The sequence below is a fragment of the Gobio gobio genome (assembly GCF_949357685.1).
Source record: "Gobio gobio genome assembly, chromosome: 4".
Taxonomy (NCBI): Eukaryota; Metazoa; Chordata; class Actinopteri; order Cypriniformes; family Gobionidae; genus Gobio; species Gobio gobio.
The window spans coordinates 64,633,534-64,653,312 of NC_137100.1; the positions used below are offsets into that span (position 1 = coordinate 64,633,534).

The 19,779-nt window shown below is 37.9% G+C and overlaps 1 protein-coding gene across 8 annotated transcripts in view; it reads left to right on the forward strand.

The window, feature by feature from the left end:
• The window catches only part of rgs3a (regulator of G protein signaling 3a), a 308,005-nt gene extending 291,001 nt beyond the window's left edge, over window positions 1-17,004 (forward strand). For all 8 annotated transcript variants that reach the window (XM_079815949.1, XM_079815950.1, XM_079815953.1 and 5 more), the window contains 4 exons: window positions 6,158-6,259; window positions 8,200-8,261; window positions 9,077-9,243; window positions 15,460-17,004. In XM_079815949.1, the coding sequence (XP_079672075.1) occupies window positions 6,158-6,259; window positions 8,200-8,261; window positions 9,077-9,243; window positions 15,460-15,663 (535 nt within the window). In that variant the 3' untranslated portion in view covers window positions 15,664-17,004. The remainder of the gene's footprint in view (window positions 1-6,157; window positions 6,260-8,199; window positions 8,262-9,076; window positions 9,244-15,459) is intronic.
• The last annotated feature ends 2,775 nt before the right edge of the window (window positions 17,005-19,779 follow it).

A 19,779-nucleotide genomic window follows, 5' to 3' on the forward strand; every position in this document is an offset into this window, starting at 1 on the left:
ACACACTCATGCACACACACGCACACATTCACACTCACACACATGTACACACACACAGACACACACATATACACACATGGATGTACACACACTCACACGCACACACACACTCAGACGCACACACACACTTGTAAATGTGGTTTACGGGGACTCTCCATATGCGTGATGGTTTTTATACTGTACAAACTGTACATTCTAAGAATAATAAAAATGCATTTTATTTAGACTCACACTCAAAGACACCGAACAACCTAAAGAGTAAAGACAGTCATAACATACAAGACAGCAATACAATCAAAGCAACATTCAGCATTAAGATCATCCATCAATTAAAACCAATCAGGAAAAGCTTCAAAAAGATGTGCTTTAAGACGTCATTTAAAAGTAATAATTGCAGAAGAGAGCTCAAAATTGTGTGTATTTTTAGTAACTTAATATAAATACCTTTTATGCCAACATGATATAATCAAAGCAGCAAACATATTAAAACCAGATGTTTTTGTACAGCCTTAATGTGTTTTGCACATTCAGCTCATTCGGCCTGTGCTGATATATCTAGTGTTGGTAATGCTCACATCCAGTAGGTGGCAGCATTGCATTCAATGTCAGCCCTGCAGATGTGCTGAGCGAGGACAGGCTCCGGGACAGCAGTGGTTGCAGGACTCAGTGTGTTGATCTGTTTTCACCAAAGCCTCTGAGATCGCAGTGAAACCCGACCCGGACCATAAACTGTTTCATTACACGTATAAATATTTTCCAGGGCCCATAAACGGTCGAGAATCTTTCCTCTTGTGTGTGCGATCCAACACCCTCCTTCTCAGACCCGCACATTTCAATCCAGATCTTCCCACTGGAAGTCAAAAATAAATCGCTCCCATTGGCCAGCATTCACTCATTCCTTGTGTAAGCGCTATTTCTGAGCTTTGGGATGAAATATGTCGTGATTTATTTGTTTCGTTCGACACACTGCGGAATCATAACCCATCCATAATTCTGCATGTCTGTTTTGAGAGCTGCTTGAGATCATGTGTGTGAGTCGGTTTATCTCCCAAAAATCCTGATGATGTCAGCAGTTATGATGTTATCTGATCCGACTCTCTGGGCTTCGATTCCGAGCTTTGTCAATATTATTTCCCGCCGGAGGATCCGACATAAAAAGATGTTTATGTGCAAACGTCAGAGAGCTAAATATGAGCCAGATTGGACGTAAAGAGTTTAAAATATCTTACAAATGACAAATATCATAACATAATAATGATGACTTTAACGGTTTACCACATAACTGACAATGAGTGAGAGTGTTTCCGGTTATCTAAAACTGATGTTATGTTTGAGTTATCATTAATGATGTTTTAAACAACACTGATAGGCTACAAATGATTCTCTGGTAAATACTACAGAAAAAAAAAAACATAATTTCTACATAAGTTAGTTCAGGCAAGAATTCAGTAAGTACTCAATTCAAGCGTAAATATTAACATTATACAATTAAGTAAAACTACTCAACTTTTCTGATACTGGTGTTCCCATCATGCACTGGGGTTTGAATAATTAATAAGGTTGATTTTTTGCTGTTTTCCAGCTGTGTTTCATCATTGCTTTTGTTGTTAGGTTTAGTAACTTGCCATTTTGTGACATTTGGAGTTCATTTTCTACTCAAAATGACGTTCATACCAGTGGCGTATGCAGAATTTTATTTTTGGTCGGGCCTGGGCAAAAGTGAGCGGGCACTTTCACACTTGTCAACATAAACCAAAACTGTAGCTACTACCTGTCCACATACAAAACATGAGCAGCAGTTACAACAAACGTTAGACACTTTATTTCCACTTTTCAAATATTTTCTTCATTTTTAATTGAAAATAAACGCCTTTACAATCTGATATGTGATGGGAAAAGGAAGTACAGCGAGTTCGGCAAAAGCCGGATTCGAACCTAAGGTCGAATAATGTCAAAACTTTGTGCAACACACCTTACCCCTACACTATCACTACTGACAGACACTGATGGCATGTTGCTGGCTTTACAGAATTAAAAAAGTCTTGGAATTGAAAAGTCCAATGGTGCGTTCACACCAGACGCAAATGACGCGATTTGCGCGAGTGATTTACATGTTAAGTCAATGCAAAGACGCAAATAGAAATTCTGCGGCGCGATTCGCGCAAATGACACTTGAGCGAATTGAGAGTTTGACGCGTGATTCGCGCGAATGGCGGTAACCAATCAGGAGCTTGCTCTAGTAGTGACGACAATGAAGAGAAAATCTGTATATTAATATCTGGTTCGGACAATATGATTATCACTGTGATAACATTAAATGACATGAAACACAACCCAGTCTCTTTTTGTTAAATGCAAGTTTATGTATGATCAATAATACAAAAGTATAAGTAAAAGGTTTAATAATCAATACATGAAATAAAGCAAACAATTCAGTCAAACATTCAAAGTCAGTGCTAGTCGGCTACAACGGTAACAAAATAGCCTAAAATAGCCTTAAATAGCCTAAAAATAAAAAAGTACTGAAACTTCACTTTGCCCTCAGCCTAAAGGATTTGCCAGGGAACAAATTATAGATCCATGAGACCAAAGATCGGCCGTTACATAAACACAAGACGAATTATAGATGCATGAGACGCCACAGAGACATCAGAAGGACTAGCCGAGGAAAGGCTGCTCTCGCCGGGGTTAATGAGCACCGCTGATCCACTGGAGCTCACAACTCCGAAAACGGCAGATAAAATGTTCAAATAGGCACTCTTTATATAAATAAACCACAGATTTGAGCTTTAAACAACGACATTATCGCCTGAAAAAGTCTTAAAACTATGTTTTGTCATACATTAACTGTAGATTTGAACAAAAAAGACGTGTAAACACAGCCCATGTCAGCCATTTCTCAATGAGACGAGACGCTGGCAGAAGCCCTGCCCATGAGGAGAATTCGCGTCTGTTGTAAAAGTGAATGTCACGCGCAAATGAAGCGAGTAAACTCAAAATGTTCAAGCGTCAAACTTCGCGCGAAAAGCGCGATTTATTCGCGTCATTCGCGTCCGGTGTCCACCAAAGCGTTTTTATCCGGCTGAAAACATCTCACTGTGGGCGCTTGGGAGCATTTTGGCAGTGCAGCGTTTCTTTTCTTCAGTTGAGACTCTTTGCTTGTTATGATCTGGAATATCTGCGGAAGTGTTACTAGCATCTCATTTCACAGATGGTCTGTTTCTGGATTGATTCTATATAAAAATGCGAAGTATTTGCTCTGGCTCTTGTTTTAAATAAGTTTGTTCCGTTATTTATTTGTTTACATTTTTTTTTCGTTATTATGTTTGTTGTTTTCATCTGTTGACGTCGTACAAGCAGAATGTGGTGGTTGGTCGGTGTTGTATTTGTCCCGCCCCTCCTCCACTGTGATTGGACGGCTGGGTGAAACTTGACAAAACACATATCGTCGGAAAGGTCTTAGTCTCAAGGTTCCATATTTGGTGACCGTTTTGTGATGGAAGTGACATTTGGACAGAAATTGACAGGAAAATGCATTAAAAAAAATCTATGGAATTTCAATGACACCCGGTGGCTATTTTTGGTACAGAGCCTAAACAAAATCTCATGGGGACTTCAATTTTTGTGATATCAACTTCAAATTTGGAACACAACTTTGTTAGACACATGGCTTTGATTTTGTAGTAATTTTAGATTAAACATTTTTGTAAAATATATATTTTATCTAAAATAAAAAATATTTAGTACAGTATTTTTTATTTACAGTAAATTTAGACTTTTTCATACTGTCATATTAGAATTGATGAATTGAATAGTATTAGAAACACCCTCACAGCAGCACTAAATTGTTTTCTGTAATTTGGTGCAAAAGTAATATAATACAAAGTATTAGTGTTATAAATGTATATACATTAAAAAAAATGAAATTTAGCTGGATTTACTATATTGATGACGGTTAAAACTCATCATCACAGTCTGTGAAAAGGGTCTCTTGTTTTTTTTTTCCAGTGAAGGGAAACGTCACTGTGATTAATTATATAGCACTATAAGATGTGAATGAGTGTATGTGGACTTTCATTGATCTGCAGCATTCGTTCTGAAACATCTGGTGTGAGGAACTTCCTCTCAGTTTGCCACGCCGCGGCTGACTAATGTTTCATCATCCCGTTTCCCAGCTTGTTGAGCAGATTGGTGAAACCGGGATCCTTAAATGAAACGATCTTGATCTCTTCAATCCTGATATTTTAGCTCAATCTTTACCTGGAAAGAGTAGCGTCCGGTGCTGTATTTCGGCCTTTGGTCTGAAGAGGGGGAATTCCTAGCAGTTCCGGTCTACAGGACCACGCAATGTGTCATAAATAGTTGCAGACTTCCTTTTTCCTGTCGAGGCTCGTCTACGCTTTCCATCATCAAACCCAGAGCTCTGATTATTAACCAGCGGTTTCTACAGAACTGAGCTTGATTATTGATTACAGCTGTGTAATAGCACATACAAAACACCTGTAAAAATACACATGGAGAATTATGCCCTATGGAGTGTAGCTTTAAATATTGATTGGAATAATTTGGAATCTATTTATATCATCTGTATCACAGTTATCTATTATTATTATTATTATTATTATTCAGACTTATAAGGATGTTAATGCTCTTTGGTTATTGTATATATATATATTTTATGATCTCACCTCTTTTTCTAAGTTTACTGTAAGTAGAAAACTTACTTGAATCAGCTGTTAGTCCGGTGCCTTTTCCAAATATGATATTTCCCTCGCCAGCATTCACGCATTAGTACAGGATTACCCAGAATTCAAATTTAGCCACTTTTGTTTTAGGTATATATATTTTGTAGGTACAGTAAAAGGCTCTTGTTCGACACGTTTAGCATATATCATATTTTTTGTACTAAATTCATTATTTTATTCACCAAAGGTGCATTAAATTGGTCAAAACTGACATTTATAATGTTACGAAAGATGCGTTTCTTTTAAACTCTCTAAATGATCACGGTTTCCATAAAATATGTGTTGTACAATAATCATAAATGTTTCTTGAGCATCAAATCATCATATTAGAATCATTTCTAGGATCATGTGACTCTGAAGACCGGAGTAATGATGCAGAAAATTCAGCTTTGATCACATGATATAAATTGCATATATTCGCATAGAAAACAGTGATTTTAATTTGTAATAATATTTCACAATTTGACTGTATTTTTGATCACTTAAATGCAGTCTTGGTGAGCAGAAGAGAACTGTTTAAAAAAAAAAGAAGAAATCTCACCATATTTACACAGGGAAACAAATCGATAAACCGTATGAAATCACACAATTAGATGAATTATGATGGGATTAGCCACATTCAAATCTGTTATACACTGTCCCTCGACAACTAGAAAAAAGATGCTCATCTGGCATAATTTGGTTATTTTTAGCGAGTTAAGAGGGTTCATGCCTATTGTTCAATCACGGACCGCAGGAACTGTCCGCGTGTGCTTTATGTGGGAACGCTGGCCTTGGGAGGGCCAAAAATGGGATTCAGCTTCTTTTTTTGGTACTGTCATCAGCGTGTGCCTGCGGTACGAGAGGCCAAATGGAGCTGATGAGGGCAGAGGATCTGCAAAGCCACAGTGGAAATCAGTGGGCGGAAATTGTGCTCCTCTGGAAGAGGTACGTGAGGTCAGGCAGAGGGAGGACGGGCATCTGGAGGTTCCCGGGCCCATGCGCGCATCTCATGAGACGTGGATCCAGGGGTGAACAGTCAGCTTTTTAGGAGATTTGGAGATGCAGCTGCACTCCACAGCGGTCCCCGGGGCCCGTCGGCCCCTAGGTTAGGGCTCCCGGGACTCCCGGTGTCACCTGAACAGCGGAGCGATGGTGTGGAGAGTGGCAGAACCCTCCCTTCACTCATCCGCTCGCTCAGACGCAGGACTGGCGAGAAGGAAGAGAGATTGACGAGAGGCAGAAAGAGTTTCTCAAAGCGGCTCGAGGAACTTCAAGCGGCGTCTCAACGTTGAGGATAACTGAGGATTTAGGAAGACATGTAGGGAGTCACTGCGTTTGGATCTATGCGCTTGTGTTTTTCGGATTTGACGATTCGTTTTTGTTGTGACCTGCACAACTCAACTCTTACACTAATGTGCGTTTTTCTGCAGGGCCAAAGACATGAAGAACCGACTCGCTTTCCTGAGGAGGAGGAATGAGTCTCCCGGAAGCACCCCAGTCGGCAAGCTCGACAAATCCTTGAAGTCTATCAAGTAAGTGTGTGTGTGTGTGGGTAATTATCCAGCTGGTGGCTCTCTGCTCGTGTGTGTGGGATGAAAGAGACAGACACACTGAGAAAAGGGTCTGAAAGGATGTCTTTTAGATGCAAGTGAAAATGTCCTTTGCAATTTGTGATATTAACGATATATTAACAGCAGGGCTTGACACCCGCCAGATGTGTGTGTATTTCAGCAGTGGTGTGTAACGCAGTCAGTCCGACTAGCCACTTTGGCGGGTTGAATTTTATATGTAATATAACATATACATTTAAATTTTTTACACCAAGTGCAATGTAGTGTGATACATATCGATACTGAAATATCTGAAACGCTTTCTCTCTCATCTCTCCGACAGCGAGTTACACACAAACCTTCCTCCCCTCACTCGTTTAATTTGCTCCGGATGAATATTGTTGCTGTTACAGGGCTTGAATTTCGCCGTGGGATTGCTCATATTGCTCATAATTTTACTCATTCCTGCAGATTCACCCAAAGTGCGGCACATAAAGCCGTCTCTCGGCACTAAATTGAGTTGTTTTTCGCTGCTTATTGCGCTTAAACAGTCAAATACACACAAAATGATGTCAAGATGCTGTGTATTCGCATAAACACAGTCAGTCCTGTTTTAAGTGAACATAAACAGTTGAGAAAGAAAACACACGTGTAACAGTATAATGGATCCGTGCGTCAGGTCTTAAAGTGACAGCAGCCTAATATTCCTGCTGCCAAATTATGAGATGATATTAAAAATATCTAAATGGTAGTTTTTCCCAATGGTTTTGATATCAAAATTGTGGCCAGTGAGTGGCTAGTAACTTTGGAAAACCACGAGCCACAGTGACTGGTGAGCAAAAAAAAAGTTAACGCCAAGCCCTAATTAAAGCCTACAAATAATATAAAGTTCAGAGGATACCAGCATCTTTTTTACTTATTTTATTTCAGCTACTGCCAAGTCAGCATTTCTCATTTTCATTTATTTTAACTTGAAGTGCTAAAAAAATAAAAGTAATACTAGTACATAATAATGAATAAAATCCTTCTAGGGTTACACTTTATTTCAATAGTTCACTTTAGACATTCTCCTAACGATAAGTCATTTTGCAAGTACATGTCAACTTACTCATTAGAGTATTAGTAGACTGTTAGGTTAGGGTAATAAGTTGACATGTAGTTGTAAAGTTACTTATAGTCAGTAGAACGTCTGTTGGGGAGCATCGAAATAAAGAGTTAGATATTAAACAGACCATCTACTAATACTTTAATGACAGCTAGTGGATGTGTAGTTACTAATAGTTAGTAGAATGTCTAAAGCACAATAATACAAAAAGAAAACAATAATACTATCGCAATGATACTAAAACAACACTGTCTGTCTAATGTAGTGGTTGTCATGCATCACAGGGTTAAATATGATTATATTAAGGGCATATGCACTCATATCATTAGTATTTTGAGTGTGTTCAGCTATGCATAAACTGCAAAATATGAGTTGTTGCATGGAACAGATCTGATTAAATCAATGCACAGAAGTTGTAAGTAGGTCAGAATAATCACTTTATGATCTGATTTATGTTTTTATCTCGAATAACGCTCCCCTGTTAGATAAAGTTCCCTTATTAGGCAGTGTCAACGTAAGTGTTAAGGCTGCAGACTGTATGCGCTGAGCTTAGACAGACGATGAAGGCAAGAATGAGTCTTTGAGAGAGGCTGTGGGCGGAGCCTCCGCCTACCGAGCCATCCTATTGGTGCAGCCTGATCCCACCCCCTCCTCTTCACAGAGGGAAATATAAAAGAGGGCGTCCAACTGAGACTTACTCAGACACTCACACACACACATACTCGAGCGAGAGAAGGGCACAGCTTCGAATGGGTCATACAATGAGAAACCTGACAGAGATGGGCTTGCTGAAAAACCGTTCTGCCTTTATTTGCAGGCCCACTCCAGAAGAGGCAATGAAGTGGGGCGAATCGTTGGACAAGCTGCTCGTCCACAAATGTAAGTGTAATGAATTGTTGTATTTGCTGAATTCCTTTGGCTTGGCTTGAATCCACAGGGATGGCGGCTGCATTGTTGCATTGTTTTAGTGAGGCATGCATGCTTTCCCTCGACTTCCTGCTCAGAGTCAGTGAATGAACGCTCTGTTGAACATGCTCAATGGCTTTCATAGTAATCCCGGATGAGTCCTAGAGCCGTATGGAGTCAGGGAAAGACCACAGATTAACCCACTCCGGCAAAAGCCCACCATCCATATCACGGCTGTGTGTATTATGAAATCAAATGTCATTTTGTGGCATTCAAAGGCACTGTGAATCATGAGATTCGGGGCAGGAGATGTCCTTTTTTCCGCAGCGATTGGAAGGCTGTTATCAGCAGGAAAGGTGATTGCGTGCTATGGGATGGAGCCACACTTCCTTCTATTTTAATACTGGCCGCCTTTAGATCTGAGAGGAAATGTCAGTGTTACTGTAAGGAAGCCACAATCACATCCTGCATTAAATGTCGTCTTGCAGCACTGGCACATTTGTTTTCCCTCGCTTTAGGCATGGAAATGCACTTGTATGTGTGCAATGGAAATGTTGCTGCAACCTAGAAATAATGCGAGGGTTTGAATGTCCAACTAAATGAAGAAAATGTTTCGTCCAAGGCATGGCACGAGGACAAATGCAATGTGTTCTTGACTTGTTAATGCGCTAGTATTGACTCACGGTTTGGCGCTCAGTGGAGGCTGCCGTTGCCATGGCTCTCTGTTTATCCATCCAATAACATCTCCCCTCTTTCTGCCTCTTTATTTTCCCCCTCTCCCTCATCAGATGGGCTGGCGGCGTTTCGAGCTTTCTTGCGCACCGAGTTTAGTGAAGAGAACCTGGATTTCTGGCTGGCCTGCGAGGATTACAAGAAGATTAAATCGCAGTCCAAGATGACATCGAAAGCTAAGAAAATCTACGCGGAATTCATCGCCATCCAGTCCTGCAAAGAGGTGAGCAAGTCTCTTTGAACTTTTACAGACTGCAAACGCCTACTGAGGTTAAAAATCATCCCAAAAGTTAAAAAGTTAGGTACCTCATATAAACAATGCCGTTCTGTATTATTTAGCAGCTGGAAATAGTCTTAAAATACTCCGCGTTGTGTCACGAAACCTAAAAGATTTGTCAGAGCCATGGAGGATATGATGTCATGCCTGAGTAATGGACTCCCTCTTGGCCGTTTGAGTGCATGTTTTCATTCTCCAAACTTGGAAAGCAGCTTGGAAATTCAAAATGAGACGAGCAGCAGGAGCTCGCAGGGCTTTCCAGCGGTGGAGCTTTGTGTAGATTCACACTGCCAGATCTTTGACGCTCCGCATAAAGTCCAGTCCAGATGGCAGCTTATTCTGGCTACAAACCCTTGGACTGGAAGAGACCGTTTCACTCAAATGGGAAAGGGATAGTTCACCCCGAAAAAAACCTCTTTCTTTCTTCTGATGAACACAAAAGAAGATATTTTGAATAGTTGACAGCTCCCATTGACTTCCATATTATTTTTTCCTGCTCAACGGGTGCCGTCAACTGTTTGGTTACCAACATTTTTCAAAATATCTTCTTTTGTGTTGAGAAGAAGAAAGAAACTCACACAGGGCGAGTATGTACTATGACAAAATGTTCTGTTTTTGGTGAACTATCCCTTTAACGGGACAGTTTGATTTTCATGTGCCATTATATAAAAAAGATCAGTTTCTCAGCTGGTTTTATCTTCAAGACCCAGATTTTAAAATGAACACCAACACACGACAATCAGACATTACCGATGTCAACAACAAAAGATATGGGAAGCGTTTTCTTCTTCCTTTTAAAAGTTATTAAACGTATGTTGTGTGGCAATCTCCATGAGCTGTTGTAAAGAAAATGTAGTATTGAAGTCTACATGGCTTATGAATTTTCGCACAATTTATCGTCACCATATCGGTATCGGCCGATATATGTTCATTTTTAATGTTATCAACCCGATAAGAAAATGTGGCCGATATATTAAAGCTGATAAATAATGGATTATTTCGCTTCAGATGCGCATTGTTCACCCTGAATTGCTTGAAATATGATAGGAAAATATTTAAAAAAAGAAAAATATGGTTAAGTTCAACATGTGCAGAGCAAGTCTGTCATATAGGCTGCATTATATTATGAGAACATCATAATTGTGTGCTTGGGACATGGCTTTTAATAGTGAGACTTTTTTTTTGTAATCAGGCTCTCAAACATGATATACAAATTTGGATTTAGATTTATCTGCCAATATATTGGTTTTCAAATATAAAGAATAATCGGTTATCGGTATGGGCCAACATTTTCGTATCGGTGCATCCCGTTCATACAAGGTGCTTTGAAATTGAAAAAACAGCCATGCTTATGAAGAGGTACTTTAATTATTTGAAAGACAATAAATATGAAATTAGTGTTAAATTTTTTCCATAAAACAATAATAAATGCTTTCACACAAAATGAACATTGCTGCCCGTCTGATATGGCTATGAGCTTGATATTGCTCATATATTTCCAAGTATATGATATAGCTTTCATTCTTCAGGTCAATCATATATTCATGCAAAAAATGAGGAAAGCGATATCTTTGCCATAATATCTTTTCAATGGCTGACAGCGCTGGCCAATGCATTGATCTCTCTGAAGTGAAGCGGCAGAAGTTGCGTCTCATAAGGTGTTGTTCAAAGCTAAAATAATTCCCTTGTTTACAACCTTTCTTCGTTCCAGAATGAATCAGCATTTTTTTTTTATGAATGTAACTCACTCTTAAAGTCAACCATGTAACCTGCACTGAAGTCGTTGATTAACCCCCATCAGACCGTTTCTCAATACCAAGTATGTCAACATTATAGTACAAAATGTTATGTATTGAACAATCTTAGCCATTATAATATTTGTATTAAATATATATATTATTAAATAAGCTGTATAATGAATACTTTATATGTGTAATTTGACTAAAAACTACATTTTTAGTGCAAACAATTAGATTGCTTTGTAATTATTTACAAATTAAATCCTCTGTTTTCTTCTATTTTAATAAAAATTGTGTATGACGTTTATACCCACTTTCTATTTGCTCTTCTATGCACTGAAAGTTGTAGGATTTTGTGAATGTTCCCATACTCAAAGATGCCACAGTCCAAGCAACCATTGTTTTATTAGAATTATTTTATAGAATTTGAAAGATAATAAAGATATTGTTTGATAAGTGAGATCTCATACTAAAAAAAGTAGTGCTTAAAATGTCACTGTACAGTCATTGTAAACATGATTTGGTTTCCATGTGGATTATAACAAATATTGTGCAGCCAACTCCCAGGTGTTGCGTAAACCCAGTTCAATTGTATTGGAAGCAGCAGTTTCTCATTTGTGCGCAAAATACATGTCCAGTCCTGCTCATAGAGGGCAACTTTCCTGGCGTGTTTAATAAGGGATAAAGCTAAAACAGCATTGCACCCTTTTCACATTCCCATGGCTCTCAGAAGCAGAAGTCATCATAGTTGGGCAAAAGTCTTTAGTGGTGGACTACAACAAATATAATTTTTTTTGCATTCCCATTTCACAAGTCCGACCCACATCAAGATGTTGGGTCTGGGAACACACCATTGGCAGGGCTCAATCCAAAAGGTTGTCTTTCAAATTCCCTCTGCACGCAATAGGATAGCGCTACAACCAACCAGAGCAACGAAGAAGGTGAAGCGGAGCTAGTTGATAGGTTAAACTTTTGCCCGCCCACTGACTCTATACACGATGTGATTGGCTTGACCAGAGTTTGGTTTTTCCAGCTCGCAAGCCAACTGAGAGTTGCTAGACGCCCTGACTGCAAATTATATCTGCTTCCGCTAGGGTGTGTTTAGATTTGTAGGCTACCATGATAGTGCTTCTATGACTTTCCAAAAAAAGGGAAAAAATATCAAGAGATTGATTCCGTTGGTCCGAAAAGAGAAAGACGTCAAATTTGCGGTCATCCCTCAGCTCTAATATTAGACACATCCAGTGTTAACTAGTTTTTTGTAATTGAATGCCATAGTAAGAAAGCACAAAGTCAAGCGATATAAGGGTCAATGACATGACATGTATTTTTTGTGTCCGAAAAAATACATGTCACATATCAAATAGATCTACAATATTATAAGATACTCTTTACATTTTTTTGAAATTCAATTGACTTTTTGAGTTGTGGTGTTTCAAAGACCTAAAATGTCAGGTGGTGCGACAAGCAAATTTACATTTAAAAGCATCAATTCCCACTGCAATTGCAAAATGAAGTAAGAAATATATAATGTATGCAAAAAAAAAAAATAAAATAAAAAATCCTTATGGAAAATTGAAACATAGAAAAAGTGTCCGTTTATATGAATTGGACTAAAAGGGCAATACATAGACAAGGGAAAGGAAATTTACCATGTGATATGTATTTTACTATGATTCATATGTATATTGTATATGGTCGCACCACCTGAAATTTTCTGGGTGGTAAAATCTTGTTTAATAATGAATTAATGCTTGTCTTAAAAGCTGTAAAACCAATATGAATCAACACCATACATTTTTTGGACATAATTTTTTGCTTAAAATTATTATCTTTCTTATTTGTCATTGACCCATAAATGTTATGGATGCACCGATATGAAACCGATAATTCTTTATTTTTGAAAGCCGATAACCGACATATTGGCCGATTGAATCTAAAATCCAATTTTTGATATCATGTTTGAGAGCCTGATTACAAAAACAAAAGTCTCACCATTAAATCCATGTCCAAAAGCACACAATTATGATTCTCTCGTTAAAATGTAATGCAGCCTATATGACAGACTTGCAACTGAATTTTACTTTTTGAAGGGATTCCAATCATATTTCAAGCAATTCAAAACCATCATGGCGAACGACATTATCCATTATTTATCAACTTTATTATATCGGCCATATTTTATTATCGTTAACATTAAAAATTAACATATATGGGCCGATACCGATATATTGTGCATCTCTAATTAAAGTGAAAATTGTCATCATTTACTCTCTAAACCTGTATGAGTTTCTTTCTTCTGTTGAACACAAAAGATGTTTGGGAACCAGACATTGACTTCCATGGTATTTGTATTCTAGGGCTGCACGATTTGGGGAAAATATCTAATTGCGATTATTCTGGTAAAAATTTCGATTGCGATTTAAAATGCAATTATTATTATTTATTAATTTTTACAAATGAAAAGTGTTTATATAACATTTTGTGTTTATATATTAATGCGACTAATAATAATAACTATGATTATTATTAGTGCTAAATAAAATTAAGAAATATTACTATTACAATAACATTCATTATTAAAAAAATTAAATAGAGGGTTTAATAATAAATATAACAGTATAATAATAATAATATTTATATTTTACAGAAAACTAAAAATGATGGGTTAGTATGCAGACAGCCTATGACTAAAAATCATTAGAAAGGTCTAAGGATTTATTGTAAAAAAAAAAAACAATTATTAATATACAAATCTGTGCTTTTTATCTGTGATATCAATTTCTTAAAGTCTATGTCTTTAATATGAAATATGAGCCTCTTATGCAGCCACTGTGGGGATTAAAACTCCAGTACATTGAAGAAAAACATATTGATTGTCATATAAATTTATTTAGAGAGAAGTTTTTTTTTCTTATTTTCTACCCAAAAGTGTCATTCATACTGGAGGCCAGAGGGCGCCCTCGAGCGGAAACGGCACATTTGCGCCAGAGAAGTAATCGTTCGTTTTCAGGAAATCCCTGATGTGAAGCTCGCGCTGTAGGCTGAATAAAACCAAGATAGAAACGCTTTGACTGATTAAACATAAAGATAATAAACACACGACTGCGACAAGATATGGTGTATTTGAGTTCTTCAAGCCTTCTCGGGTATTTTCATAATAATAAAAGTATTCAGTGCTGATTGACTTTCTGTGATAAGAAGCCACATCAGCTCGACTGACGATATGAAGTGAGTTAAAACATGTTATTAAACGTTGTATTTGGTTGGACAACAGGTTTATGAAGGCGCCGCATTACTAGTTTGTGAAGATGTTTGACACATGTTGCTCAAACTCAGACGGAGCAGCGTTTCCTCCTGATCACAGAGCCGATCTTCACTGACACGCTGGGCATTTATTTATTACGTTAAAATCGCAGCCTTTGCGCTTTCATAATCGCACATAAGCCAAATCGCGATTGCGGTTCGATTTCGATTAACCTAGTGGTTACCAAACATCTTTTTTGTCATACAGGTTTGAAAGAATAAGCAAAATGTAATTTTTGTGTGAACTGTCCCTTTAAATCTTAAAGGGTTAGTTCACCCAAAAATGAAAATTCTGTCATTAATTCCTCACCCTCATGTCGTTCGACACCCGTCAGACCTCCGTTCATCTTCAGAACACAAATGAAGATATTTTAGTTGAAATCTGATGGCTCTGAAAGGCCTCCATTGGCTCAATGGCACTTTACACTCTCAAGACCCTTAAAAGACACTAAAGACGTCGTTACAAAGTCCATCTCACTACAGTGGTTCTACAGTAACTTTATAAAGCGACGAGAATAGTTTTTGTGCGCAAAAAAACCCTAAATAACGACTTATATAGTGATGACTATTTCAAAACACGGCCTCATGAAGCTTCGAAGCGTTATGAATCAGTGAGTCGAATGATGATTCGGATCGCGTGTCAAACTGCTGAAATTTGGCGATTCAAACTGCTGAATCGACTCACTGATTCATAACGCTTCGAAGCTTCATGAGGCCGTGTTTTGAAATCGTCATCACTATGTAAGTCGTTATTTAGGGGTTTTTTGCGCACAAAAACTATTCTCGCCGATTCATAAAGTTATTTTAGAACCACTGTAGTGAGATGGACTTTGTAACGACGTCTTTAGTGCCTTTTAAGGGTCTTGAGAGTGAACCGTGCCATTGTGCCAATGGAGGCCTTTCAGAGCCATCAGATTTCAACTAAAATATCTTCATTTGTGTTCTGAAGATGAACGGAGGTCTGACGGGTGTCCAACGACATGAGGGTGAGTAATTAATGACAGAATTTTCATTTTTGGGTGAACTAACCCTTTAAAATAGACTGTTAAAGGCACCCCTGCATTTCTGACAAAGCCCTGGACTTGGAAGTAACGGCTCTATTTTGTTTGTCCCGCAGGTGAATTTGGATTCCTACACCAGGGAACACACTAAAGAGAACCTGCAAGACATCACGCGCTCTTGCTTCGACCTGGCCCAGAGGAGGATATACGGCCTGATGGAGAAAGACTCGTACGCTCGCTTTCTGCGCTCAGAGCTCTACATGGACTTAGTGAATCAAAAGAAACCAAGCACCACGTCGACATCCTCCTCCTCCTCCTAAGACGACAGAACACCGAGAAAGAGAGAGAGACATTATCAAACGTAGCATCCGCAAGGTTTCTTTCACTTAGCGTTTCATTGTCATCAGCCATTCTATCTGTTAATGTGGCGGAAAGAGTGGAGAAATGCTCGTTTACATAGAGGGAAAGGACGAGTGGGGCACCACCATGCTGAATAATGCTGGTTATTCCCATTTGAATGTTATTTAATGTGTGTACTGGAGAAAACCGGGGCCGCTTTTGCCTCTTTAACACTATGACAACTGGGTACTGTTTCCTCTTCTTCTCCATTTCACCACGACTTTCCTGGAAATGTCTCGTCCCGGAGGTCTGGACGCCGATGATCATGCACTTATTCCTGTGAACCTTCCTCCATGTCTGTCGACTCCACGACGAAGCGGCACAAAGTAGAGTTTAAACGAACGCTCTAGAGGAACGGACCAAGCGTTTCGCTCCGGGCTAGAAACGGACCATCCAAAACACGCTTAGCTGCGACCTGTAAGCCAATAAGCCATTCATTGTAGCTCCACATATTAAGAACGGAAGAGACCGCATTTCTCAGGACATTACGGCACTCGACTATGAAGCTTCCAGACTTATTTAACCCTTTGTTTCCTCACTTCTCGGACGTTAGGTTTAATCATGCACTCTGTATATTTAACAGGGCACATGGTCAGTTAGGATCGGTCCCTATATCTGTTTAATAAGACGACCTGTTTTACCAGTACACAAATGTAGTTATTTATTTATAGGTTTCACTGGTTGCTTTGTTCATTGCACTCAGCTGAATTTCCCTTTTCCACTTTGATCCAGGGCCACAGCTGTCCTGATGTAAGTGCAATATGTTTTATTATGTTTATTTGACTTATCTCACCGATGAGTAGACCTTTTTTTTTTTTTTTTATGAAAAAGACAATGGATTGAGCTCTGCATTAATATTATTGTAAGTTACAGGTAATGTAAGGATTACATTAGTACTCAAATTTATTCTTACTGTGTTTCCCTGGCAGCAGGCAGCCGGGTTAATGGATGTATATATGATTCTTAAGAAAAAACGATAAAAAAAAGGATAAAAACACACAAGGCGTACCATGTACCTATGTAAATATGTGAACCTTAAAGCTATAAATGACTTGTATTGTTATAACCGAGGGTGGAGCAGGGACGGTCGTCCTCTGCTTGGACGTGCACTGCTTGTAAGTAGTTATACGAAATGTATTTTATCATTTTCACTGTTTACAATTCCAACGCATCTCCTAAGATAGCAAGTGCAAGAGAACATAGAGGTTTAAAAAGCCAGTGTCATTACAAAACACAAATAAAACATGTAGATGGTCAAATTAGACATTGCCTCCTGCCTCTCTTTTATTGCTGCTGCGTTCAATTGCATTATGGATGAGTTTTTTATAACTTATAAAGCTGTCCCGGGTCAGTTTTAAAAGTCCAGAGGGGGTTTTCGTGACAATTTAGGCACCTTTTGGTTCCTGGAAATGTTCATTACTGAATATTTCAGCACTGAAAATAATCTCATCGAAATAAGTTAGGCTTATGTTATACAAGATTCAACTCGTTTTTTTCCCTCTAAATTAAGTTAAATGTAATTTAAAGGGACAGTTCACCCACAAATGAAAAGTAGCCCATGATTTACTCACTCTCAAGTCATCATAGGTGCATATGACATTATTGTTATATCCTCCTGGGACCCACAATGTCACATGTCACAGTCTGGACGTCCTGTAAAGAGCACATTTGGGGCTTTGCAGAGATACCAAATGTTTGGAGGTTTCACCAGGACAACAACTACTTCTTGGTCTTTAAAAACGGCTGACATTAATGTTTTATGATAATATTTTTTAATTATAATTTAAATCGGATTCATTTTCAAATTGTTTGTTATAAATCAACATCTCAGGAAAATGTAATGGGGTTTCTAATCAAAATATGACTTTCTGTTACAAAACAGGGCATTGATTTCATAAATGTCCACTGTAGAGACGCCAGGACTTAAATCATGTTGATCAGGCGTTTTGGAGACATAACAAGTGAATAGGGAAAGCAATATGCCTATGAAATATTAGATATTATTATGAAAAGGCTGCCAATTATTACTCCCATTATTTCACTTATTTTCTCATTACATGTTGCACCGAGAACACATTAATATGCTAATTAGATGCAGTGTATAGATACATTGTATTGAATGGGAAAATCCAAGTATGGCCAGTTTACCCACATATTTCATAAAGTAAAATGGTATATCAATGCATTTCATTATATCTTTCATAACATAGTTCAGAATCATCTTTTTGCTTAAAAAAAAAATCCTGAAACCTAAAATTTTTATTGGTGCATTAAAAATAAACCCCATTGTTTTTGCCTATACATGCAATTTCATGTCATTTTATTTTTTAAACAACCTGGTGTCAACTACAGAGGACACATAACATATGAATAAAATATAATTTTTCACAAAAGTTTTTTTTTTTTTTTTTCATTTTTTCTTATGCTCTAAACAATGTAATGACATGGAAAAATACTAAATTCAAAACACTTTTTTTTCTGGGTCCCAGGATAAAAAAATGTCCTGGTTCTTCCAAGCTTTATAATGGCAGGGAGTATTTGAAGCTCATAAAAGTGCATCCATCCATTATTGACGTACTCCACACGGCTCTGGGGTGTTAATAAAGCTCTTCTGAAGCGACGCCATGGGTTTGTGTAATGAAGTAAAAAATGTGTGAATCTTGTGTCTTACAAGTAAGGCAGTACAACCTACAAATCAAGTTTCCGGCGGACCGTCTTTCGTATTTAACTTACGAAAAAAGCGTTACTGGTGTAACGAGGACGTCAGACTTTTGAACTGCGAGAGGCGTTACACTTTCTGAGAAAGTTGAATATTGAAGGTGGTAGCTAGATATGTTATTTTACAACATGCTAAATATGGATATTTTTCTTACACAAATGCATCACTTATGGATGTAACGGTTCACGTATTCGTATTGAACCGTTTCGGTACAGGGCTTTCGTTTCGGTGCAAGTGTATACCAAACGGTTTCGAAGAGTTAACACACGGCTTGTTTTAAGCGCGGAACACACTTGAATACGAGTTCCTGCACGAACATATTAAGTATTCAGTCCATTTTATCACGAAATTCAAATGATAAATACCGTTTTGATGCTCTTTAATGTGACGTGATTGTAAAGGCGCTTTATAGACGCATCAGTTCAACTTCAAGTGGCAGCGCGGCGCGCGAGTGAACGCGATCATCTCTTCCTAAAGAATAAACATAAATTAATATCTCTTAACCCTCTGGTGCTCTTCCTTTAGGGGTTGCATTGGTTGTCTTCCCGGACACCTAAATATTAAACTTCCTCCACCCCAGTAAAACCAATGCAATTTATTTTTCTTCAATAATATTTTTTCTTTTTAATTTTGTATTTTGAAATGATTTGATGGTATTTTTTTATATTTATGCAATAATTATGGTCTATTTTTGCCATTGAAAATTATACGTTTTTTTATTATTTTTTTTATTTTTTATTATTATTCCGGTATTTCAGGTTAAAATACAGACTAGGCCTTCAAAATATGTATATTTTTTGAAGGCAGATTAGCAGATTTGGGTATTATTTAAGAAATCATGCAACCATGTGTGTAATCACTAGAGGTCTCTATAGGCTTGAGAATTCACTAGTTCTCTTTTGAACACATTTAATGATTTTTTTGTTGATGGATTTGAATATATATTTAAAAAGTTTTAGATAATTTTTTTGTGTTAGAAATATAGATTTTTTTCTGTGAATTTGTGTTTTTGCCGATTTCCCATTCATTTCCTATGGTGTCATTTTTGACCGAAGAGCACAAGTGGGAGCATTTTTTTTTCTACGACCACTTAGCATGCTCGAATCATGTCTTCAATTTTTTTTGTGTTTACATACCTAATGCTAGAAAAGTCTTTTTTTTAAAGATTTAAAAAAATTCCAAATGTTGTTCATAGGTTCAGTTTTTCATAGGTGTGTGTGTGTGTGTGTGTGTGTGTGTGTGTGTGTGTGTGTGTGTGTGTGTGTGTGTGTGTGTGTGTGTGTGTGTGTGTGTGTGTGTGTGTGTGTGTGTGTGTGTG